General features: G+C 34.6%; 1 protein-coding gene across 1 annotated transcript in view; it reads right to left on the bottom strand.

Annotated features, from left to right (window-relative positions):
- Positions 1-11,315: 11,315 nt before the first annotated feature.
- Positions 11,316-27,531, bottom strand: part of LOC129747230 (vesicular glutamate transporter 1) — a 174,965-nt gene continuing 158,749 nt past the window's right edge. The window contains exons 7-8 of the mRNA XM_055741326.1: positions 18,796-18,981; positions 11,316-12,947 (exon numbers count right to left, since the gene is read on the bottom strand). Of these exons, the coding sequence (XP_055597301.1) occupies positions 12,570-12,947; positions 18,796-18,981 (564 nt within the window). The 3' untranslated portion in view covers positions 11,316-12,569. The remainder of the gene's footprint in view (positions 12,948-18,795; positions 18,982-27,531) is intronic.

Here is a 27,531-nt window from a genome sequence, read left to right as displayed (position 1 = left end):
GTGATCAGGGGCGGTCCTAGAGCTGGCTCTTGGGGGGGGTGATTTTCCAAATTTTCAAAAATCAGTCAAAAACGTAAATATATTGCGGAAAAAATCATTCATTTGACGAGTGCGAGTGCGGGGGGGGGGGGCTTATGTGCAGTTTCAAATGAGACTTTAATATTTGCTGCACACCAGACCCGTTCGATGGACATGTCCATGGCCATGGGTGAGAATTAGTACGAACAATAGCTTATAGTGTAAATCTATTATTAGGTGTAACAATTTCATAGCGTGAGAGATAAATATTCAAATAAATTTTGGTTGCACTGGTAGGCTGACGGCGCAGCAATGAGCCGTTATCGGAAAGAGAAAAATAACGGCGAGAGGAAAAGAGAAATCAATGTTTTAATGATTGATTTAGTAGATTTTGATGCGCTGAACTCGAATCTTCAACTAGATTTTGTTTATCACTTCTCGTTTTGGTGATATGGAGTTTTGATAAGAATCAGTTTTGGGTGAAATCAATCATTGAAAACTGATGTATTTACAAGTGAACATGAAAAAAACTGGTTCTGAACTTGTTTATTATGCATTATTCAATTAAGGAATACTACTTTCATTATGAGGAATGATTTAAAAAAAATCTACAGTGTTTAAAAATTCTTTAAAAAAAAACAAGAATTTCTTACATTACTGAAGAAAGTTTTAGAAGACAAAGATTTTATTTCATTTAAAAATTTTGCTGAAGTCTGAAAAACGATTTGGTTTCTGCTATGAGAAAAATCTTAAATTCTATGTAGTCATTACTTCTTAAAATTCGTTAAAAGTCTATTATTTTCGAAATTGGGAATAGTAAATAAACAGAAAACTTCAATAAAAAAAAATTTCACAGAAGTCAAAATTACATGCGTTCTTGCGGAAAGAAATGTGATATGAACCGTTATTTTGAATTTTATTTGTAATGTTTAAAAGTTTTGTCAGACAGTGCAGAATTTTCTTGAATAATTTTTAAATTATTTAATATTTAAATTATTTTTATCTGAAAAAGTGTTAATCCTGTGGCCATGTGAATTTATAAAAACCCCTTTGAACCTGGAGTTGAACATTTAGATAAAAAATAGAGGCTGAAGTTGGTTTCTTGAAAAATATTTCATATCAGCATAAAATTTGTAATGATTCAAACAATTTTTTTATCTTAGTGATTAATCATCAAAGTAATGGATGAATTCGATTGAATATACTACTAAAAAACAATATTTCACGAACATGATGCACACTGCTTCTCCTCTTCCCTTCCAATTTCATTTTAAATTAAGAAGTTAAACTGCTCTTTTTGATATCCTTTTAAACTGCTTATACATCCTTTTATAAAACAATGTACGAATCTTATATTCGAATCTAATCGAATCTAATATTCACTGCGAACAATTGCTGACAAAAAGATAATTTCCGTCATTTGTATATTGCGCAGTTTAAAAATTATCAATTTAAGAACTCTTTAAAGAATCTTCCGATATAAATGTAATTTACAAATGAAAAAATAAACACATGTGAAAAGAACAATTTATTTGAGAATGTGTTAACAATTGCTATGAATTTAAAACTGAATGTTTTATTATTTTTCTAAAGTATTTTGCTGAATCGTGATTCGAAAAGCTAATTAATATAAACTCTTGTTTCGATTCTTCAATTTCAAAATATAAATTTAATTCTAAAACAAAATTATTAAAATCAAATTCTTAGGTATGCAGCTTTTGGAACTTCATTTTTATTTTTTTTCTCTTAAATTTCAAGCTCTCATAGATTTTAAAATTTATTTTAACTGAATCGAAAGATATAGTTACAAATTTGAAACAAATGATTTAGTAAATCAGTAAAAAATTATATTTTTGCTTCATGCATTCAATATTTTCAAACATAATGTATAATTTAAAATGAAAAAGATTAATAAAGGATTCATTTCTTATAGCTAATAATATTTTTCAACGAAAAGTACTTGATCCCGAAGAAATAGGCGAGTTATGACGGGATATTATTATCACTGGTTTTATCTCATCTTAATACATAGGCAAGTTTTTGGAGCCTTTTTTTAATCTGTTCTTGGAGGTATGTATATTCCTGAACTCAATTTTTATCAGGTTATTTCATCACCTCACCATCACCAATTTCGAATTAAACACTGTAAATGCCTTAACAAAAGTAATTTGGTGAAAATTGTTACAGCTGTTTTAGTTCATAGGACCGAATTTTTTTTCCAATTTTAAGAATTTAAGAAATTAATAAATTATATTATTTAACAATCACCCCCACGGAGTGGAAAATTTTGAAAATACCAAAGAACACTCACTAGGAAATGTTCGAACTTTTCATAGAAATTCCAGCGTTTGCGAGTATTTTGTAACGGTTTTTTGCTGCTTGGGGGGGGTGATCACCCCGATCACCCCCCCCCCATAGGACCGCGCCTGGATGTGATTTTCCCTATGGGGTTCCGCAACTACGAAGCATAGAAAGCCTGTACGAAGAATATTGACAAAATTTGTAATTTTTTGCATCAGAATCAAGGCAATTCTTAGATTTTTTTAGATGTTTGTTCGTTCACCGTTTTTTTTAAATGTCATATTCTTTTAACAACTCAAGCAATATGGCTGTAAAATTTCCAATAGACTCAAAACATGGCTTCATGAGTTTGAATTGAAACTTTTCATTATCAAATAATTTTTCATGAGTTTTGGTAACACCAATAGAAAGTCATATAACCGGTAAAAGATCACCTTATTTTATTTTTTGTTGATTTTATCCAGTTAGTTTGAGAATTGGAGGTTATTAATTTTGTGATTCCAAGTAAATTGAATCATTATCATAAAAACGGATGGGAGGATCAGGAAACATTGGAAAATCCACACAACCTTTCATGCTCAGTGGTTAATCGGAACTTTTGAAAATTTTAGCTATATAGGACTTTATCTTGATATTAGATCCAACTCTCAGTTTCAAAAGTCAGAAAAAAGGATCGTAATCAATAATATCTTCAAGTACTAAAAACTTGAAAGAATATAAAAATTACATTTTAAGAAAAATGCATGCCACCTAAAATTTCGAACATTTAAGTATAGAGAAAAATCTGAACCAATACATAAAAATACAAAAAAAGTTTCGTACCAGAGATAAAATCTAAAAAAAAAAAATCTGTCAAGCATAAGTAAATTAAAGTATATTAACACTTGAATTCGACCAAAAAAAAATAAATCAAGATCAACGAAAATCCAGCTTTTTAATTAACGTTTTAATATAACTTAAAATCCAGATTCATGAAGCCAAATTTAGAATATTGATACAAATTAACAATTAAATTCAGAAATAAATTTATCTGTATGGATTACAGTTTCTTTTCTTACGATCATCAACTATAAATTTAAGTAATTTGTGAATATTTTGAATTTGTATTCCAAATACTCCAAATAGATTTGCTTTCATTCAGGGCTTGCCTGTTATTAGAAAAATAATCTAAATACAAGAAAGTTTAAATTCTTTTTTTTTCTAAATTCTTAAATTCTTAGTGCAATTTGCCAATCCCTAACTGAAAATTTAAAAAAAAATGGTGACACAAATTTCGAAGACATTTTCAAACATTATATTGATTAGAAAAGTGTTGCTGTAAAATGAAATGAAATTAAACTTTTTCTGAATTGTTAAATATTTGTCAAACTCAGCTCTGTAAATTCACAATAGGATTCAATTAGTGTATTTAGTGCAAAGTCCGAAAAAAAAACATTTGAAATAATTTTAAAAAAAATTAAAATGAATTTTATATTCATTATTCTTCAAATGTTCCGGGTAATTTTTTTTTTAAATTTTCTATTTTGACGACCATTCATAAAGAAAACTGTAATGTATTTAAATACAGAGGTTAACACAAATCGAAAATACAACTCTATTTATGACGACTCCAGCAAAAAAGATCCATTTTCTGTTGAAATCAATCTTCAACATTTTTAAAATACTTTATCAGAAAAATACTTTATCAGATATTTTTGAATAGGAATGATGACTAAACTAAATTGAAACTTGACAGATTAAGCGTTCTTAAGTTACCGGAACTGATCATTAGCAGAACTTTATTATACGCTACCTCAACAAGAAAATAAGTTCGCTAAACAAAAGTTATAGCAAATCGTATGAGCGTTTTTGTGTCACGAACTGCCGGTTTTGAATATAAATTTATGTATGATATTTTCCATTCCATTAGCGGTTTTTTGAATGAACTTTAAATAATGAAATTCGAATAACGAACCATAATTCTGGATTTTTTTTTCTGATACAAAGGTATCCACTAGCTTCTAAACACTTAAAAGACAGGCTGTCTAAGGAACAGTGCTAAAATATAAAAAAAAAACTCAAAAATTACAGGCTTAACAAAGTTTGCCGGGTCAGCTAGTTTTAACATAAAATGATATCTACTGATACTGATGATATTGTTGAGAACATTTTCAAAATAGCTAAGATAGTCGATGGTATAGATGTTCTTAAGTTTCAAAATAAACTTAACTTTTTATAATAATAATATTTATATCATATCACAATAACTTCTAAAACAATTTTTTTTCAAATTAACCTGTTAACGGCCATGGTTCGTAAATACGACCCGAAAACATTAAATTTTGAAAATCGTGGGTCACCGGGTTCTTATCAAAAAGGTGAAGAATAAGTGCACACATTTCCCTTTTTTTTACCGTAAAACGGGGTAACATTGATCACCGGGGTAGCTTTGATCAACATGAAATTTTTCCACATAGTCATCAATAACTAAGTCTAAAGTTAAAATATCCAAAAACTGTTTTCTACGTTTTAAAACCTACATGTTGAGTTTCAAATTGGGTAAAATTTAATTTGTTTTTGAAAATTTCAAATCTAAGTAAAAATGTTATTTCAAAATCTATTTTTCCGAAGGCTCGCCAACAAACACCCTGCCTGATGAAATCAAAGGGTGTAGAAGCAGCAGGTTGATTTATGTGTAAGTTCAACTTTTTTCCTGAGTAAATGTATAGATTTGGTGTAGTTTTGGTTGTATTTTGAGGTAAATTTTTGATATTTAAAAAAATAGGGACATTTTTCAAGAGTAAGCCAGTTTACGACAAAAGGCTAGAAATCTTATCAAATAATCAAGTTTGTAGGAAAAAAAAATAAAGGGGAATAGTGCGAGGGCCTCAGGAATTGATTGAAGGCAAAATTTCATTTTTTTTTGTTATGATTTTTTAGGTAATGTTAAAAAACTTAATTAAATTAATTAAATTTAATAATTTAATCAATTACTTTATGATCAAGAAAACTTGTAAAAACCATTAAAATAAAGACTTATCAAAGTTACCCCAAAGCATCAAATTCAAAACAAAGACGAAATCGAATTTTAAATCAAATTTAAAGTGGTCTAATAAATTTCTGCAACCATGTTTTCGTTCATAGGAGTCCAGCACTGGTTTTGAAAAATATAAAACTTGACACATTTCCCTTAACAGAAAAAAATAATCGAGAAATATTGAAAAAGTGATCAATCTTACCCCGTTTTACGGTACAATTAACCCTCCTTACTTCCCTTTCAGTTGGAATGTTGTAAACGCCATGTTTAAAAACGATTCAAAATGGATCTTATAACAGCGTTCGAAAAAAGTTCAGAATTGTCAATTAGGGACATTTTTTAAATCCGTTAGTGAAAATTTATGAATTTTTCAGTGATAATACTTAGTAATGTAAAGTTCACGTGTGCAATATTTTGTGACTATCTGCCTAATAGTTTTTGAGATAGCGTCTTCAATGATCAAAATTTGACACGTGTAAAAATCACAGTAGTTTTCGAGGAAATATCTTATTGAACTTATTAAAACACGTCTTTTCGAGTTTGTATAGGCCATTAACAGGTTAATAGATGCATAGTTGCAAAGTTCTTCTAGTCAAATTAATAACTAAGAGGCTTACATAGTTAACATAACGGAAAAACCAACGGTATAATTTAACAGCTTAAATTTAATATTATTGATAGATACTACTTTCTACTAAATATACCTTATCTTCTAGGGTTTTATTGTCAACACAGCCTTTGAGAGTGAGTTCACCTCAAAAAAGTTTTCTTACAGTATATTTTCTTATATTCGATCTCATCCATTCATTCTCATTCATTCATTATTTCAAAACCATAAAATGAGGTTGTTGAAAATTGTTTTTGGAGTAATTTCGCATATTACTATTTTACTCAGGCTTTTCAAGTCCACTATTTACGTTAAAAATTTCGGAAAAAAATAATCGTAATCCATCGCACATTCATATATTGTTCATGCTTAACTCATCAACAATAATTGCAGCACAACCAAGGGGTCCGTTACCAATGGCTTCGGTGGGACCGGTTTGACTCATCTCACTCCCTTCCCGAAATAGTTCTATATTTAAAAAAAAAAAAAAAGACATACACCGTCTTAGCCGACTTAGGCCTTACAGACTGAATAAATGACGTGGACAACTTAAGATTAACATTTAAAACCCAGTACCGAGATGGGAATCTCGGATGGGAATGGGAATCAGTGGTCTAGCGATTACCGTCCTACCACGCTACCCACTCGACCACCGAGACGTACTGACGCTCACTGTATGTATCTTGAATAAACATGCTTCACTTATAGTTTGACTTTCTGAAGAGAACACGCGTTTTTTTTCGAGAAAGTCGTGTGTTAAAAACGGAAGTGTTTTAGGAGAACTTTCTGCGAAATGGAGTGGGCAAGACTGTCGCAAGGCTGCATAATTCGGATGACGAGGTCGTTTTCGGAACAAGCTTTGCTTCAGCGAGACCAACTTTGGAAATTCATCGAACCGGGCGTAGCACCAGCCCCCATAACGGACGCTTGGCGGGAAGGTGACGAGTGACGAGAAAGCTTTGTCTACTCTCCAGTTGTTAGTGGAAGAAAGCCAGTTGATTCGCGAGAAAGAGACGGCGCGACCAACTTGGGAAGCGCTACAGGAGCACCCGTACCAAAGCGACGTTTGAATAGAAGGCTGCACTGCTTAAACCAATTACCAACCAAAGCTATACAGTTGGCGATTAAATGGAGAGTTTTCTCGTGGGCATCGAACGTCAGTATGCTCGTTTGGAGAGTTCGGATCTAGAGTTGCCAGTACTTTCGAAAGTGATTTTGATTTTGAGCAATTTGCCGGAATCTTCAACCCGCTGAAGACAGCGTTGGAAGCGCGCAAGAATGATGAGTTGACCTTGGAGCTGGTAAAGCTCAATCTCATCGATAAGGCTGAAATGCAGATTCAATCGGAGGTGGATGAGCAAGCGCTGGAAATGCGCTCCAATCAGCAGAGCCGATCGTTTGTGTGTTATTCTTGTGGTGTACCGGGACAAGAAGCAAAATTTCAAAGCTCACTATGCAGAAAGTAGAGGCGCAGAAAATGAGGCAAAGAAGAATCCTAAAGAAAGAGCGAAAACATTGCGCGAAAGTGAACCAAGTGGTTCAATGACATTCAAGGTTAGTTGTGGTGATTACGGTTCGGGTGCGTGGCTCCTAAATTCAGGTGCAACGTCGCATGTTTCGAACAGTAAGAGCGCGTTCGTGAAGTAGGACACAAGTGAGCGTTAGGGAATCGCGTCAGCTGACGGAAAACCGCTCCGTGTAGAGACATCGGAGATTGCCGAATCGTGTGTGTAAACTAACTTAGAGAAATTGTTCCTATTATCCTGACGGACGGTATTTTCGCTCTGGGGTTGGAAATTAGCCTTATTTCTATCGGGAAATTAGTTAGTAAAGGGGTTCATGCAATGTTTGACGACCGAAAATGCAAGTTAGTGTACAGCAACAAAACAATTGCCACGGCTGAAAAGATTCGAGGTCTCTGTCGAATGAATCTGATTAGTGAGATTCTTCGGTTCTTTGGAGAAGCGACACACATCGGAGTGTGTGCATACATGGTACCGGCGGTTAGGCCACAGAGATCCAGAATTCTAGGAAGCGGAAGAATCTTGCTACGGGTATTCAAGTGAAATCGTGCGGCATACGTGTTACCTGCCAGTGCTGTGTTGTTCCCCGCTGTTTCCGAGAAAAAGTCTGGAAAATTACGCGACTTAGTGCATAGTGGTATTTGCGGTCCGATGAAGGCCTACAGATTCCTTGGCCAAGACGTGAGTGTGACGCTGAACCGGGGGCGGTGAAGGAGGAAACAGTGTTAGCCAAAAAGGCTGTAGAAATCCCTCAAAGCGAAACTGTGTTTAAAAAGAAAGTTGGCATAAAAAGTGGTGAAAAAAGTGACCCATTATCAAACGTCCGATAGTTGAAGTGAACAATCAAAACGATGAAGTGAATATTGAATATGATAAAAGTATTACACGATCGGTCGTTTGCAATGAAAGTGATAACGATTAACGGAGTTCTTCGGATTTGACGAATCTTCGGAGTTTGTCGACATTGAGGAGGAGCCGGTCGAAGTTCGACGATCCACTAGACCTAACATAGGTGTGCCACCGGAACTTTACCATGATTTGGTTGGATTAGTGGTAAATTCGAAAGCAGAACCGAAGACTTACCGAAAAGCGATAGCCAGTCCCGACACTAAGCAGTGGCGTTCTGCCATGACTGAAGAAATGACATCATTAGCAGAGAACGACACCTGGATTCTGACGCAGTTACCCCCAGCCGGAAAGCAATTGGTTCCCGCTTTGTATTCAAACGTAAGGAGGATGAAACTGGTAAGGTGGTGCGCTTTAAAGCGAGGTTTGTGGCGCAGGGATGTCTTCAGAAATACAGTTGCGATTATGACCAGGTATTTGCACCGGATGTAAAGCAAACCACATTCGGACGGCGCTGACTGTGGCAACGAAACGTCGGATGATGGCTAGGCAAGTGGACATTAAGACTGCTAATCTCCCCGGCGAGCTGCTAGAAGAAATTTTTATGCGGCAGTCGCCGGGTTTCGAGAGCGGAAATCCCTCTGCTGCATGTCGTCTTAAGCGCAGTCTGTATGGCTTGAAACAGTCTGCGAGAGTTTGAAACCAGAAGATCGATAGACTTTTGACGGGTTCCAAAGGTCGAAAGCTTTTACAAGAAGCAATCCGAGTGTGCATGCATTTATGTACTTTTGTATGTCGATGACATGATCGTGCTTATAAACAACGCACAAGAATATCAATCGCAGATGGGAGTGAATTTGAGGACAGCTGAACTTAGAGATCGTAAGTATTTTCTCGGGATCCAGGTGTGACGTGTGGATAACAGGTATGTTTTTAAACAAAAATCCTATATCCCTTGTTTGTTTCGGCATGGATGAAGCCAATACAACGGCGGCCTAATCAGCTAGTGCTGTCATAAACAGTCTTGCGTGGCACTTTTGAGTACGGAAGCCGAATATATCGCGCTTGGTGATTGCCTACAGGAGCCACAATGGCTACGTATGCTCATGACTGACCTCGGCGAACCATTAAAATTGCCCGTGGTAGTAAACGAAGACAATCAGAGCTGTATAGCTTTGCCAGCATCTGGAAGGACGAGCTGGAAATCGAAGCATATCAACACCAAGTTCTACTTCGTGAAGAACTTGGTGACCAGCGGAGTTATTAGAATTCAGTATTGCTCAACTGACTAAATGGAGGCCGACTTGCTAACTAAACCACTCGGCGCAGTGAAACTTCGACAGCTTCGAACTGTCATTGGGGTCAAGGAGCCCCGATGTTGAGGAGGAGTGTTGGACCCCTTTGTGAGGAGACAACATTGTGTAGAGAAATAGTTCTATATTTGACGCCCACTGTATGTATCTTGAATAACCATGCTTCACTTGAAGTTTGACTTTCTGAAGAGAACACGCGTTTCTAATTCTGCTGCTGATCCGATTCCGAACCCCCTATTTCACTGTACGCCCTGTGAACAAGTTCTAGATTAATATCAAAATCAGAACTTTCAATCAGAATTTAGAACCAAATTTAAGGATCATTATTCAGAAGAAGAATTCATAATCAGAATATTGAATCGAAATCCGAATTTTGAATTAGAATTAGAATGCTGAATCAGAATTTTAAATCGGAATTTCGAGATCAGAATTCGGGATTCAGAATTCAAAAATCAGAAATCAGAAATCAGAATTCAGAAATCAGAAATCAGAAATCAGAAATCAGAAATCAGAAATCAGAAATCAGAAATCAGAAATCAGAAATCAGAAATCAGAAATCAGAAATCAGAAATCAGAAATTAGAAATCAGAAATCAGAAATCAGAAATCAGAAATCAGAAATCAGAAATCAGAAATCAGAAATCAGAAATCAGAAATCAGAAATCAGAAATCAGAAATCAGAAATCAGAAATCAGAAATCAGAAATCAGAAATCAGAAATCAGAAATCAGAAATCAGAAATCAGAAATCAGAAATCAGAAATCAGAAATCAGAAATCAGAAATCAGAAATCAGAAATCAGAAATCAGAAATCAGAAATCAGAAATCAGAAATCAGAAATCAGAAATCAGAAATCAGAAATCAGAAATCAGAAATCAGAAATCAGAAATCAGAAATCAGAAATCAGAAATCAGAAATCAGAAATCAGAAATCAGAAATCAGAAATCAGAAATCAGAAATCAGAAATCAGAAATCAGAAATCAGAAATCAGAAATCAGAAATCAGAAATCAGAAATCAGAAATCAGAAATCAGAAATCAGAAATCAGAAATCAGAAATCAGAAATCAGAAATCAGAAATCAGAAATCAGAAATCAGAAATCAGAAATCAGAAATCAGAAATCAGAAATCAGAAATCAGAAATCAGAAATCAGAAATCAGAAATCAGAAATCAGAAATCAGAAATCAGAAATCAGAAATCAGAAATCAGAAATCAGAAATCAGAAATCAGAAATCAGAAATCAGAAATCAGAAATCAGAAATCAGAAATCAGAAATCAGAAATCAGAAATCAGAAATCAGAAATCAGAAATCAGAAATCAGAAATCAGAAATCAGAAATCAGAAATCAGAAATCAGAAATCAGAAATCAGAAATCAGAAATCAGAAATCAGAAATCAGAAATCAGAAATCAGAAATCAGAAATCAGAAATCAGAAATCAGAAATCTTAAATCTTAAATCTGAAATCTGAAATCTGAAATCTGAAATCAGAAATCAGAAATCCAGAACTCTGAATTTAGAATTCAGAATTCAGATTTTTTTTTTTATATTAGAATTCAAAACTCAGAATTCAGAATTCAGATTCTAAAATTCAGGATTTATAATTTAGTATTAAATACTCAGAATTGAGAATTGAAAATCCGAATCATACCTATTTTTGAAAACATTCAAGAAGCTTAAGTAATGATCTGTTATAATTTTCTCGCTCAATCATTGCTTTCATCCATATTTTTTTCATTTTTAATCTACCTCCTTCAATCTAGACATACCCCGAGCTTCTGGAGTTTTTCGCTCCTTAAATTTTACGATTTCAATAGATTTATTTGTCCTAATCTGTGCAGCTCGACTGTTTCAAATCGGATTCATTATAATATACACCGTTTTTTTTCTCTCGTCAGCAGAAATTAACATATTCTGCTTATTTCTTCAGCAACTGTTTCACATGAAGAGTTGGTTGATTTGGTATTAGTTAGATATTTCGTTACATTTCTGTGTTTTTGGATTTATGCTTTAATACACCGTTTACATTTATTCCCGAAATTGACTCTTTTAGTTTGAAAGAAATTGTTTTCGTTTTTACAAACCGACCGGTTTTGAGTTGATTGGTTTTTTTCTCTATTGATCCAGGATACAGACAGTTTTCTAAGAGTTTACGGATATTCTGCCAAACGGTTGTTATTAGAGGGTACAATTTGAACACTTAGTTGATTTTATGATTTAAAATTATTATTATCTGAGTGCTTTGTATTAACAATTGCTCTACACGTTTCATTTGTAGTTCTGTTGAAATTTTGTGGAACGCAGTCCATCATTGATTTACATAATTATTTACAATTTTTTTTCTTTTTATGATTTGGAGTGATTTCGATGATTTTCTATGGCTAAACGATGAAAATGAAATTCTAAGTGAAAGTTAATTTCAACATTCTAACACATACTTTTCTAAGATCTGCTTGAGTTAGCATTCGTGTTTTTGTATTTGTTTTTGTTTTTGTTTTTGTTCTATCTAAAGTGTAATTGCTTAAGCAGGGTTTTTATTTCCTTTTTTGTCGTTTCCATCGATAGTAATCATTTGAGAGTTATTTTTTCCATTTCTCGAGTTAAACTAGAGCTAAATTTGTTTGATATACATTTTACGATAAATACTGATTTTATTTGCATTCGAATATATTCCGCTATTCGTTAGAATACTCTCAAGTATAAGTAGAATTAAAGTTCTTCTACCTAAGATCACAATAAACAAAGCAGAATTAATAGTATAAGTATTTTTGTGTGTTGAATTTGAACAGTTTTCCATAACGTCTAATATAGTTCCATTGTTATCGCCTCGTGGCTTTTCAGAGGTCCAACGTACACTTTATGTTACAGATATTTTCGCGAAACTTCAAGAAAAGCACTATCTACTCCTCACTGAACGTAACCGTCTTTCGAAATCCTCCCGGAGACACAGGTCAATATGTGCGCTCGTTTGGATTTCCGTGCAGATACGTGTCTCGGGCTTCCGGTTGGACGGTTTCCTCGCTGATTACATTCGGATAAGCGAACGGATTGTTGGCCACATGTTGGGCCGTTGCGCCGTATCCGGCAGGCCGAGCACTGTTCGGATCCAACATGGCCGCCCCGGGTCCGGGAGCTGCCCCTCCGCTGGTGTCGTTGAAGGTGGTTTCCTTTTCGTAGCCGCTGGCCATCGGATCCCAGGCTTTTTGCTCTTCGACCTGTGGTTCAGCCCAGGGTTGCAGCTCGCCGGAAGCAAATATCCCATAGAAGGTGATTCCGACCAGATGGACTGTCGCGGCTATCGTGAAAACCGTAGACCAACAGGATTTTGGCTGAGAACGGAAATGAGAATTAGATATGAGAATGTTTAAATTAAAATTTTGCCTTTGTATGATGTTTTTTACGTTAATTTGAAAATTAGACATCAGCAGATTGATTTCGATTTTCAAATTTGTTGGCGTTGACAGGTAACCCGCGTCAACGTTGGTGTTAGTCTGGGGCTAAAAGCCTGCTCCGAAATCTACCACGCGGCGCTTGGGAATGACAATCGGCTGGTCCATACTCGGTTGCGGAGTATCAAGACGAATCAATAACGCTGCAAAGTCCTAGCCATACTCGGAGTTGGACCGTGCAATATCGTTTCCAAACGCGCTATCCTGAGGGTGATGATAGATGACAGACTCAGCTTTACGAGTCATGTTGACTACGTAACCAAGAGAGCGGCAATAGCCACGGCCGCACACACACACGGATGATGCCAAACTGAGTGTGACCACGTCATTCTTGCGGTAGGGATCAGTGGCCTGGAGGCAGGCCCTGGGAAGACACTGTAAACTGCAGCGACTTAGCAGCGTTCAGCGGCTGATGAACTTGCGAATCATCAGCGGATACAGGACCATGTCGTCCGAGCAACAAAAAACCGTTACAAAATACCTCCAAATGCTCGAATTTCTATAAAAAATTTGAACTTCCCCTAGTAGATGTGCTTTTGAATTTTCGAAAATTTTCCACTCCGTAGGGGTGTTTAATTAACAAAAAAGTTGTTAATCACTTAAAGCCTCAAGATGGAAGAAAAGTCGGTCTACCAAACGCAAGCAGCTGTAACTTGCAATTCCCTGGACCAAATTATACCAATTAACTTCTGTTGAATTACTTAGAGTGTTGACTTTGAATTTGCTTACAATTTATCAACTAAACATTTGAGCTAGGTAATGAAATGTAGAGAATTTTTTTATTAATTGTCACTAATATCCCTCATAATGAGTGATACGGTCAAAATTTGGTCAATATCAACTTGACGTATTTCGTTCAATTTTGCATTTAAAAAACCTGAACACCCCTCATTTTGAAGATGTGTGTGTGTAGAATGCATACTCCTATTTTGATTTTGGAATTCACTCTTCAGTTGTCAAAATGCCGTCCAAGGAAGAAGAGAGGCGTATCAAAATTTTGCTCGCGTATCGCAAAAATCCGAGCTACTCGCAAGCCAAGCTGGCAAAATCGCTAAAAGTAGCCAAATCAACCGTTACAAATGTAATTAAAGTGTTTGGATAACGTTTGTTGACAGCCAGGAAGCCTGAATCGGTGGGAAATCGAAAACCGGAATCCGCTGAGACGACAAAGAGAGTTGCCGGTAGTTTCAAGCGAAACCCTAACCTCTCTCTCCGAGATGCCGCAAATCAGCTGGGTGTATCGTCTACAACCGTACATCGAGCCAAAAAACAAGCCGGATTATCGACTTACAAGAACGTAGTGACTCCAAACCGCGATGATAAACAAAATACGACGGCCAAAGCGCGATCCCGGAGGCTGTACACGACGATGCCGGGACTGTCAACCAAGAAATTTACGTGAAAGAGTGTTTGAATAAACGTCTGCTGCCTTTCCTGAAGAAACACGGTTGTTCAATACTGTTTTGGCCGGATTTGGCATCTTTCCATTACTGTAAAAAGGCCATGGAGTGCGCCGCCAACAACGTGCAGGTGGTTCCCAAGGACAAGAACCCTCCCAACACGCCAGAGCTCCGCCCAGTTGAGAAATACTGGGCTATTGTCAAGCGGAACCTAAAGAAGACCAAAAAACTGCTAAGAACGAGCAGCAGTTCAAGGCAAACTGGCTTTCTGCGGTGGACAAGGTGTCTGTACAAAATCTGATGGCAGGGGTTAAGCGTAAGGCCCGGCAATTCGGATTTGGAAAAGCGGAAGGCTAACTGAATATTTTTCCTGAATTTTATACTAATTAAACTTGAAAATGAAATTTTATTTGATTTTTTAAATAAATGATTTCACCGATTTACACGCAATTTCCCTTGACCAAATTTTGACCGTATCACCCTTTAGCTGGTTCCCAAATAATAAAATCAACATATGAAAGATATCAAACAACAAAATCATCAGAGTATGAAAATCATTATTTGGATTTAAAATCAATCAAACATTTGGAATGGCTCTGGAGTTCGCAACGAGGTGTGGTTGAAGATTATGGCAACAAACCGTTGTCCAAATGGCCTTAAAACCTATATATGTATATCCCGAAAAAACGGAGGTGAAATAGAGTTCTGTATTATTCACTTTCTCTTTTCAATAAAATTAAGAGGTTAATTTCTCTATTAAAAACAAAAGATAAATAGCAAACAAGAATGAATCCAGGATTCTTTGTCTTGATTTATCATCATCAAATACTAAGCTCATCATCTTTCTGCCTGCATAGAATATGACATTTGACAGGCTTCATCCGATTCTACATCATCCTCCTCCAGTAGAATGTTTGTTCAAAAGCATCGTTGCAATCCGTTTGCAAGTAGCAAATTTGTCGTCGTGATACGTTGCTCTGGAATTTCCTTTCCTATCTTGTGGCAAACGCTGCAAGGAAAGGGGCCAAGAATTTTCTACTGGCAACAGTCCAATATGGCTTCAGACTTTGTGTGTATCAAATTGAAAGCTGAAGGAAATTCCTCTGATGAGAGCAGAAGAATAAATCCTATGTTTTTTTTTTTTCATTGGATGGAATTAAAAACCTGTATACCTACGTACATGTTTTCCTCTATAAGAGTGAGTGAAATATATATTTTTCAGATACGATCTTCTTTAAAAGTAATTTTAAGTGCACACAGAGTGCAACAGAGAGTTCGAATTTTTTAAATGAGTTAATATTAATTATCAAATTCCTCAAAATTAAAAATAACCACATAGAATATTTCACACAAACTGGTTACCTTCACTCCATTACATTTTGTCTTTTTCGATTATCTCCTATGGCAACGGTAAAGATCTGAAAAACAAAAATGAAAGCCAAAACATCGTTCCGATGTTACAAAGTCAGCAAGTTTGGTACGCAAAACATTTCCATCCCAATATCCTACCGATGGCGGTGGAGGGAAGAAAATAGAATGTTTTCCAGACGATTGCGAGCCGTGATTTATTGTTAAAAATCATCAAGCGTAAAACGTCATAACAAATTTAATTTAGCACTTCTTGCTTGATGCTTCAACTGAGAGAGGGTGAACATCTCTATCAGGAACAAAAAGCCGTCGGCCAAAGTCGACAGGAAATGGAAAGCGTATGGCTGGTGGAAATTTGCTATTCATAGCCCCGGTGCGGCGCCACGGTAGGTTACGATAAAATAAAGGCGGAGTTTTGCTCATTTTTCTGGTCCTTTGAAGGGGAGGAAAATTTGGGGAGCAAATGCTCCCCCTGAGCGATGTAGCTCTTCGAGTGCTTCCGAGCGTCAAGTTTACTTGAAGAGACAGATAACCAAACCACTCATTGCAAAATTTAGTGATCTGACTTTTTCCGATAAAAATTTCAAATACCATAACTCTGTTGTGTTTGTGAGCCTACTTGGTTGAATGATTCAACTGAATCAAAGCAATCGAAAGATTCCTTTTAATTCAACCACGGTAACAAACTTCCATCTAAAACCTTGTGGAGTAATCTTAAACGGGAAGGTGTACATAACAACCCTAAAGACAACCCTTCCTGTATCGAAGGGAACGTTGAAGAACTGAATACATTCTTCTCTGAAGGTCACAGACAGATGCTACCACCTATCAGTACTTATCATCCAACACCGGTACAAAACCACGTCGATCGTAGACCAACTTTTAGCTTTCATCACACTAATGCTGGTGAAATCAGTCGCAAAATATACGACATACATTCTAACGCTACTGGTACCGACGAGATTCCTATTTCGTTTGTGAAACTCCTGTGTCCTTTTGTGTTTCCCATCCTTTGTGAACTTTTCAACTCCATAGTCGATACTAAATCATTCCCTGATATCTGGAAAAAGGCTCTTATTACTCCTATCCCTAAGATTTCTGCTCCCGCTCAACCCAAAGACTATCGCCCTATCAGTGTGTTACCAGCAATATCGAAAATTTTCGAAAAAGTCATGCTTTCCCAGATAACTGATTATCTTGATTGTTCTACACCTCCTCTTCTTGCTGAGCATCAGTCTGGGTACAGAAAAAATTTCAGCACCACTACCGCACTCGCAAAGGTTACCCATGACATTTATAGCGGTCTAGATAAAGGAGATTGTACAGTCATGGTGCTTGTCGACTTCTCTCTGGCGTTCAACTGCGTCAATCATCGCCTATTAAGAAGTAAATTAGAAAACGAGTTTTTCTTTACAAGCGAAGCTTCAGACCTCATATCATCCTTTTTGAACAGTCGTTCACAAATTGTACGTCTTGGTACGAGCCTGTCAACTGACCGAGAGCTCATCGATGGCACTCCACAGGGTTCTTGTCTAAGTGCGCTTCTTTTCTGCCTGTACATCAATAGTCTACCGATCGCTTTGATGAAATGCCAATACCATCTCTACGCAGATGATTTACAGCTCTACATCTCTGGCTCTATTGGCGAAGTAGACCACCTCATCGAGCAAGTTAATCAAGATCTGACAAGAATCGTGGAATGGTCCAATAACAACTGTCTTGTACCGAACCCGAAAAAGACCCAAGCCATTGTGTTCAGTAAAACCGGAACAATTGTGCCGAACGTGGCAGTAGTTTTTAGAGGAGAAGTTGTACCACTTTCAACCGCAGTCAAGAACCTTGGAATTTACATGGACGTCAACCTCTCATGGACCCAGCAAGTGAATGACGTCGTAGCAAAGGTTTTTGGTACCCTCAGAACCTTTCGTCGTTTCTCTTCCGTACTATCTCGACCTACTCGCCTCAAACTGGTTCAATCCGTGATAGTTCCTTTGCTGACTTACTGCGACATTATCTATTATCCTGGATTAGCAGCCGCTCTCAGGAAGCGACTAAATATGTGTTTTAAGTCAGCTGTACGGTTTGTTTTCAACCTCCGGGGCAGAGACTCGACTCAACGCGTTCGGAAACTCATCCTTGGTCACGAGCTGGACTCCAACTATCAACTCCGAATATGCTGCTTTATGCGACAAGCTTATCACAACATTCTACCAAAATATGTTACCCAACATCTGCAAAGAGGACGTCAAGAGAGGACCCAATGTTTCATCATTCCGAGGCATGGTACATCTGGAAGGAAAAGCGTGCTTGTTTTTGGGGCGTCGCTCTGGAATGGAACGCCTATCTCCGTCAAAGAAAAGCCCTCATATGACACATTCAAAACCACATACAAACTCTTGCTGCAATAGTCACCTTTTTTTTCGTTTCGTCTCCTTTGTTAATTTAAATTACCTCCAATACTTGTTTTTGTTTGATTAGTTTTAAATTCATTGTTAGCTTAAAATAGTGTTTATTCATTCCATTGTTCTATTTGCTTTCCCACTGAAATCTCCTTGACCTGATACAATGTAATTTTACAAAAAGGTTATCGTCACTGAATAAAGAAACAATTACAATTACAATTACAAAATAAAAAGTTCATATACCAGTATTTCGATAGCAACTTACTACCTTCTTCAGTGAATCATCAATCGAAAACGTTCACTGAAGAAGGTAGTAAGTTGCTATCGAAATACTGGTATATGAACTTTTCATTTACCGTGGTTGAATTAAAAGGAATCTTTCGATTGCTTTGATTCAGTTCAAATACCATAAGTAATCTTCAATGTGAATATGAATAACATAATCATCAATCAGTTTTTTTTTTCAGAAATATGTTTACCATAAAGTGGTGGTAAGAGAAATTCTAAAGTTAATTTTAAAAGTGATGATATTTAGTAATTTTTCTTATAAAAATTTACCTGTCCCCTCGTGAGATGGTCAATCGCAATCGGGCATATCAGCCCGGCGATGGTTCCGATGCCGTTGGACATGCCCATCAGGATACTGGCGTAGCGGGGCGCGATGTCCAGATGATTGACGTTGTACCCGGATATGGCGAAACCGCTGAAGGCAACGCCCAAGGTGAGGGCTGTCACGGCACCCATCTGCGGAAAAGAAGGAAATTTTGCAAAAGTTTAAAATTAATTAATAGTTGAAACTTTGGAGATGGCTGTGGACTGAATTCGTAATTGGATAAAAGTAAGTTAGACTATGAAACTTGATGCTTGATTTCAATTGATTTTGTATTTATCTAAAGGATAGTTTAGGGATCTTCAAGCATACTCTATACTAATACGCGGTCATATGAGGAGGGGTGGTGATCGGGGTGATAACTCCCCCTTCCAAGCGGGAAAAACCGCCACAAAATACACAAAAAAAAACTAGAACTTCTATTAAAATTTAATACTTATCGGTAGTCGGTATACCTTTAAATTTTCAAAAAATTCCTCACCGTGGGAATGTTTATCAAACAAAAGAAGATACTCAAATTGCCGTTATGGTGGAATATTTAAATTTAATTCAAATTTTCCATTCTATTTATTTTATGTTAAACTTCAAAACCCCCAGTTTTTTTTAGCCGAAAAATTCATATTAGTTTTATGAGTACAACCCACTTTAGCTTAACGAAAAACTTTATTGTTACTTTTTCCGTTTTTCAAAATTTGCTTAACCACATGGGCTAAATAACTTAATATCAGTACTTTTTCAGTAGTAAATATTTATTTATATTTTGTATTTCCTCTTTTCTACCGAGCTTTTTTTCTAAAAATAATAAAAACGATGATGGTTAGTTTAAGACTTTACACCTAAATACAAGGACCGACATTTTCAGAAAAATAGGCAAATTTTCAATTTTGTCATGGTTTTTTTAGTTTTTCTTAAATTTATCTCTAACACAAACAGTGGTCATTAATATGGATTGTTTGATTAACATATACACATACACAACATAACAAAATTTGACTAAACTACGTTGAACGCCATCAGCAGTTTATAAAGTCAGTTAAGCTTCATCATTCTCAACTTGAAACGAAACTTATGATACAATTTAAATGTTTGATTTTTTTCTTATCTTAGTCACTCGAATTGAACAAACCGAATATTTGAAATGATTCAACGATAGAGAAAAAAAAATTTTCAACAAATTACAATTTTGAATGAAATTTAATTTACAATATGCAAAACTGATAAGCTCTCACTTGAACGTCACAACTAAGGAAAATAACATACATTTACGCTACGAACAAGTTTGAAGAATTGGTGTGAAATTTGATTTTATTATTAATTCCTGATTTTTTTCTATGTTCACCCTATTTTGTGTTTCAAATTCAAGTTCATCGTAATCATTTTATATGTTGATTTCAAAATAACCAAATGTGAAACTTATTAGTGTTTGTTAGAATGTGTTTTAACATTTTATAAAAACTAATTCATCAGGAACTTCGCAAGAAACCTTATGCACTTATAAATGTTCGAGGAATAAAAGATTTATATGATTTCGTAAAGAGAATTCTATTTTTGCGTTAAAAAAATCAGTTCATAGAATGCACAAAAAAATGAATGTACTCGGATTTGGAAGCTCAGATACAGATAATAAGATAAAAAACGAATAACTTGGAGCAATTGAGAAACGCATATTTGAATTTAAGAAAAAAAATATATGTATCGTAAATGAAAATTTGAAATTAATTTTACGGCCTTATCTGTGAATGTTATGTTCTTTTAGTGAGAACACTTTAAGATTTCAAAATTATAGACGAGTAGAAGCAGATTAGAAGAAACATTACGGGTGTTCAAAATGAGCGGGTAGAAAATTTTTTAAGAAGCATTTTCACCACGTACTTAACTTTTGTTCAAGCACGGATCAACTATTTTGAAATGTTAGAATCGGACAGGGTTGAGTCTAACCCTATCCGATTTTTACATTTCAAAATAGTTGATCCGTGCTTGAACAAAAGTTAAATATGTGGCGAAAATGCTTCCTTAAAAATTTTTCTACCCGCTCATTTTAAACACCTGTAATTTGTTTTTCTAATCTTCTTCTATCCATTTATAATTTTCATAATCTTGAAATGTTTTGACTAAGAGAACACGAAAATTAAACAATTAAGCCGTAAAATTAAATTCAACAAAAAATCACGGTGATTAATCTTAATTAGTAAATTACAATGGGCGATGGAATCGAAAAGTTATTCTTTCTCTCCTTAAGAAAAACCCGTAAGATCTGTCAAAAGTTGGGTGAAATTTTAGCTGCATCCCACTTGCACTAATGGAAAACCATCACCCAAATTCGGCAGCGCTTCCATATAGAGGACATCAACCCCCTGGCAACTTGACGTTTCCCATACAAATCGCGTGTGCCACTTTTTTCTGGTTCTCTGGTTCTGTCAAACCGAAAATCAAGCGACTTAACATGTCGGAAGGACGCATATTGACGCATATTAAATGCAATTGATTCAACAAGTTAAAAAAAAAAAATGATTCGAATATAAAAATTATTAGCTCAGTTATATGTAAAAACGATCTGTTTTCAAAAGTTTAATCGATGCAAACGACTCACAGACGTAAATCTGTGTGTCATTTATTAGTTTTAAAACTTCTGGACTGATCAAAACAATCCAATGATATACCACAGTTTTTTGGAACAAGTATCCCTTCCACCGAAACTATTGTGAACAAAAAATGTAAAACAAAACATTACCCCAACAATCATCAAGTGATTTTCATAAACTTCGGTACATATGAAAATTTCAGAATGGCAAAACTTTCACATTATAGCAGAACATTTCCTGTTTTATGGAAAAACTGTTCCTTTACAACAAATAAATAGGTATATTATAGAATGTGTATAATAATTCCGGTTGAATCTTTTTTTCATTCATTCGAAAGTTATGAATTTGCCTGATTCGCACCATTTGATGATGTGCCCTTTCCATACGCATGGCTCGAAAAGTTTGTAAACAAGCGGTACACATGCGACATCTGCGATTTTGAATCAGGCACACGAAACTCGCCAGAACTGTAAAGTTGCCAGGGGGTTGGAGGACATGATCAGTAAAAAATAAACATTAAATTATATATCACATACCATGAATCACATAACAAAGAACATGATGTGTTCTCTAGCGAAGTCATTCTTTACAAATTAATTTTAAATTTTCTATCAAAGCAAGTTCACTCGTGTTCGGCAACAGTGGTAGAAATTTTCACACTTGTAGCACATTTTGAAAACTGTACCATGCAAAAATGTTTTCAAGACTTTTGGGCGTTGTATTTTTTTTACAGCACCGTTTCTATTTCAGCCGTATGTGATATATAGAGTGCCTATAAGAAGAGTGACGCCAACTGTCAAAATTGGAATAGCGATGAACTGTCAGTGTCATTCCAAATGAACAAATGACTTGTCAAATTCGGTCAAATTCAGCCTGAGAAGGCTAAATTTGACAGGTCATTTGTTCGCTTGGAATGACACTGACAGTTCATCGCTATTCCAATTTTGACAGTTGGCGTCACTCTAGTGATATAATTATTGCTACTTTTGCATCACAGCATGCTTAAATACAACACGTGTTGTAAAAAAATTTGAATGCCACAGATGTTCAAAATGTTTTTGCATGGCACAATTTTCAAAATGTGCTGTAAGTGTCAAATTTTCTACCATTTTTTCCCAACAATAGTGAACTTTCTCAAAATAAATGTGTTGCAACGCACAACAGGTTAAGCTAGTTAACCTGCATTAAAACTGTAAACCAACTTTAAATATTTTCTTAATATTTTTTATTGAGTGAAGGATCCAGATTTTGTCAAGATTTTCTAGTTTCTGAGATACAATACTTTACAAATTAAAAGTAATTCAACATTTTTTAGAAAATCTAACTGATAACAACAATTTCTGTCATCACAAGAGTGCTTTCAAAGTTTTTTGATACAAAAGATTTCAATTTCTTTAGTAACTTTGTTGAAGACTACGAACGTCATTTTGATTTTGAATTTCTCTAAAATTGCATCAAATTGCATTTAAAATCAAAATGAAAACCTATGTATCTTTTTCTCAGGAGTCGAAATGGCAATTATTGAGAAAGTTGACCATTAATTCAATAATAATTTTGAAAATTTTCGCAAAAGTTTCCTTTTCTTTCCAAATAGTACACAATTTTATTAAATGAATTTTTTACCCATTTTCAAATGATACCCTTGAACCTTAGAAACGAGAACGGATATATAAAGTTAAATGAATATTTCAGCACTTCAAATCAATCAAAAACAGCTCTAAATATTTTTCACATAGGAAAAATATTAATTTTGTTGCTTTGTGCTATTAGAAACTGATCCTTTGATTCATGATTATTTTAAAATTATTTCTTTAAAATCTTTAAAAAACTGGGAATAATGTGGCTTTCAATAAAAAAAAAAACATTTTTTCACTTTATTCATAAATTTTTTATGCAAATTAGAATTTTTTTTTATCGAAGAGTTTATTTTTGTTTGAAAAATAAAACTCTTCGATAACAAAAATTCAAATTTGCATAGAAAAAATCAAAGAGTAAAAATTTCATTTAATTTATTTCAGTTTAATAAAAGGTAAAAATCTATGATGTGTGCTTGATTTTTAGTAGCAAATCAATGAAAGTAGTGTTTCAAAAGCTCTAGAGTTCAGAATGTTTTTCATAATTCAGAAATAAATAAGGATCTGTAATAAAAGTTCTTTGGTCACAATTTACAATGAGAATCTTTTAAAATTGATAAAAAGCAAAACGATATTCTTGATTCAGACAATAATAACAGAATAATAAGGCTGGAACAAATATCAATTTCTTCTTTTGTCAACCCCCCCCCTTCGAAATTTCCAAAAACCCGAAGGGGCGAAAAAATAAAGTTTGAAGTATTTTATGTTAATTTCGACAAAAAATTCAAATATCCGCAAGATTACAAGACCAAAATACAAATTTTGGAAGATGGGAGTTTTTCCACCTTTTCTAATTTTGATTTTATTGAAAAAGTACTTGATTTAAAGGTTTTGTGCAATGATGGAGTATGCTATTTTGTTGCATATAAGCTTTCGTGCGATTTATTCCAATTTATTTGTTTTTCGCATTATTTTTTATTGTCCCCCCCCTTGCGATGATGTTCCAACTCCGAGTGACAAAAGAAGGATTTAAAATTTGTTCCGGCCTAACAGTTTTATAACAAATTTTAAATTAATTGTAAAGATTATCAAAAACTTATCTTCAAAATTTGCTTTCGAATGTAAAGTTGCAAAATAAGAATTAAAAAAATAACGTTATGTTAACCTTGCGCTGATATGAAAAAGCTCAGAAAAAAATAGAAAATTGAAATGCTGTTTTTAAATTTTCTACTATTCAGCTAAAATTGTATTATTTTCATTTATAAAATGACATTTATAACTTGAGCTCTTTAGTCGATATTTTAACCTGGTAGACAAAATACGAAAATCATTTTTTCACCAAAATTTTCTAGCACGGAAAATTATAAATTAGCAGGTTTAAGTTGTAAGACATCGAAATCTATATATCGGTAGCAAAGTTTGAATAGGGCGAATGCGCCAAATGTAAACAAACTGAGTTATGCTGGGTGAAAAAGTACGTTCGAAGACCTACAATTTGATTATACAAAGTTATCTAAAAGATTTTTGGTTTATGAGAAATAAAGGAAACAAAATAATATTTTCTCGACACATTCGCGCATTCGCCGTATTCAAAATTCGATACCGATATATAAAAAGTTATTTCCGTTTGTATGTTCGTTTGTATGTTTATCTTCAACAGGCTCAGCCGCCTTAAGAGCAAGAGAGCTGAAATTTGGCATGGGTGCTCATTAGGACCAGGAATGATGAAAAATGTTTTTAGATTTTCGGATGACCGCTTCTGAAAGGGTCGTCAATTCAACACAAATGTTGTTTTAGCGATATTGACGTTATTAATTATTATTAAACATCGGATTGAGATGAACATTTGCACATGGGTGTTATGTGGCATGGGCATTTGATTTCATGAATCAGATTTTGTGTAAGGGGCCGGATAAAGGGGTCGTCCATACAACCCACATACTGTTTTAGTGATATTGATGTTATGGTTCACTGGATTGAAATGAAAATTTGCACACGGGGGGTTTTAAGGGTGGGCAATCTATTTCAAGTATCAAACTTTGTAACAGGAGTCGCCGAAAGGGGTCGTCCATATTAACTGTTCAGTATTTTCGCGTATTGTCGTTATTATGCATCGGATTGAAGTGGAAATTTGCTCACATGGGTTTTAAGGGACGGGCAGTTCGTTTCTGGTATAAAATTTTAGATCAGGGGTCGGTCGAAGAGATCGTCAAAATTAACTGTTCACTCTTCTCGCGATATTGTCGTTATTAAACATTGGATTGGCATGAAAATTTGCGCAATTAATTCAAAAAAGGGGTAAAAGGTTTCCGGTTCCAACTTTTGGGTCAGGGGTTGAAAAAAGGTGTCGTCCATGTCAATTGTTCATCGTTTTTGCGATATTGTCGTGATTAAGCATCAGACTGTGATGAAATTTTGCTCATGAGAGTTTTGAGAGAAGAGCTTTTGATTTTATGTGTCCAATTTTTGATCGAGGGTCGGAAAAAAGGGGTCGTCCTTATAAATTTTTCAATGTTTTCGCGATTTTATCGTGAGTATGCATCGGATTGACATGAAATTTTGTACATAGAAGTTTTTGTGACGAAAAATTCATCTCGATTTTCCAATTTGGGGTCAGGGATCGTCCATTTTATGTGCTCACTGTTTTAATGTTTTTAGTGTCGTTGTAATACGTTGGATTGAGTTGATAATTTGCAAATTGAAGTTTTGAGGAAAGGCAAAAAATGTTAGGTATCAAGTTTTGGATCAGGGGTCATCCGTTTTGGTTGTTCGCTGTTTTTTAATATTGTCATGAGTATGCATCAAATTGATACGAAATTTTGTTTACGAGATTTTTGAAGGCTAGAAAATTGATTTCATGTTTCCATCGAGGTAAAAAAAGGAGTCGTTTAAAATTTTGGGTCACAGGACAGGCAAAAGGGTTGTCAATATTAAATGTTTTGCAAAATTGATGTATCGAAATTAGAAAAAAAAAATGAACGAGAGAGTTGCAAAGAACTTAAAAATTGTTTCCATAATCAAATCTGGGATTCTACATTAGAAGGGCACGTCCAGGTCAAGAAAAGGAGTCGTCGATATAAACAAACCAATGTTTCTACAATAATAGTATGACGATGCATTGCAACCGAGCGATGTTCACTCACAGGTGTTTTATTGGACAGTTAATGGATCTAGAATTTATTATTTAAAAAAAAAACAAATAAATGTCCAAAATGTTCAACTTGAGAGATTTCCGTGATGACGAGAAAAAAGTCGACTGATAACGGTATAGTTTTAAACTCAGAAGGGAAAAAATAAAATTTAGGCAACTTTTCACATGCCGATGTTTAAAAACTGATTTTCGGAGATCCTCAACTCGATTTTTGTGTCAGATTTTTTCTAGCACTTCTTGCACAGAAGTTTTAAATTAAACAGTGAAGTCAATGATTGATAACTGAAGAAGAATGAAGTATCTAACCTAAAATATAAAATGAGTTTGAATATATTTATTATACTTCATTCATTCACCGATACAAATTAGCGGGAAGAATGGCACAAAGTGGTAAAAACCCGAAAAAAACGATAAAGATTTTGCTTGGAAAATCTTGTATTATTTTTTTTTTTTTTAATTTTGTATCAGAGATACAAAACTCTGGAAAAAAAATAATTTTTACAATTTTTAGAAAATTGAATGGACAAAATTACTTTTATTTCTGACATCCCAAAATTTAGTTTTGTTCAGTTAAGTATTTTAAACTGAAGATTTCAATCTATTTACCAACTCTATTGAAGACTGCAAAGCATTTGAACTTGAATTTTGAATATATATATTCATGATTCATTTTGAAAAAGAGCAAAATGAATACTCCTTTAACTTTTTTTTGAGAAGTTAAATTTACTTACGATGTTTGAGAAAATTGATAAACAAGCTAAAAGCATTATATTATAGATCTTTGACACATTTTAATCTTTTTTCTGAGAAGTGCACACTTAAATGATGAATGATGATGATGATTATTTATTTGAAATTTATTTGTATTTATTTAACAAAAAAATATTTTTTGTTTTTTTTCTAGAATTTATTCAAACACACTAAAAACTTGGCCAAAACATTTCTAAAAAGTATTCCAAACGCCAGCATCAGTACAAAACAACTGAGTTTTGACTAGTTTTTTAGACTCAAAATTTTAATATTGAAACGATTTATGTTTTGCATTAATTAAAATTATAAAATCATGTTTTCACCCAAATTTCCATACAAAGTTAAAACTTGATTTTTTAATCGACTTTAAAATTTGAAAGCTTTCGTAGGTGTTTGGTGCTCAAAATGTCGAAAAAACATATGGAAGCCATATGTAGAAATTTGATGTGACCTTGTTTGATTTCTGGATGTAAATTTATAAAACTGCCCTGTTTTTTCACCCAAAGGCGTTTTTTCCTGCCATCAAAATTTTAAACATATTTCGAAATCTGGAAACTAGACGAAGGAAAACTGGATAAACTTTTGCGATGGAACCAATGGAACTTTCGGAAAGTAAACCATCCCATC

The sequence above is a fragment of the Uranotaenia lowii genome, chromosome 2 (genome assembly GCF_029784155.1).
Source record: "Uranotaenia lowii strain MFRU-FL chromosome 2, ASM2978415v1, whole genome shotgun sequence".
NCBI classification, from domain to species: domain Eukaryota; kingdom Metazoa; phylum Arthropoda; class Insecta; order Diptera; family Culicidae; genus Uranotaenia; species Uranotaenia lowii.
This window is presented reverse-complemented; position numbering and strand designations above follow the sequence as displayed.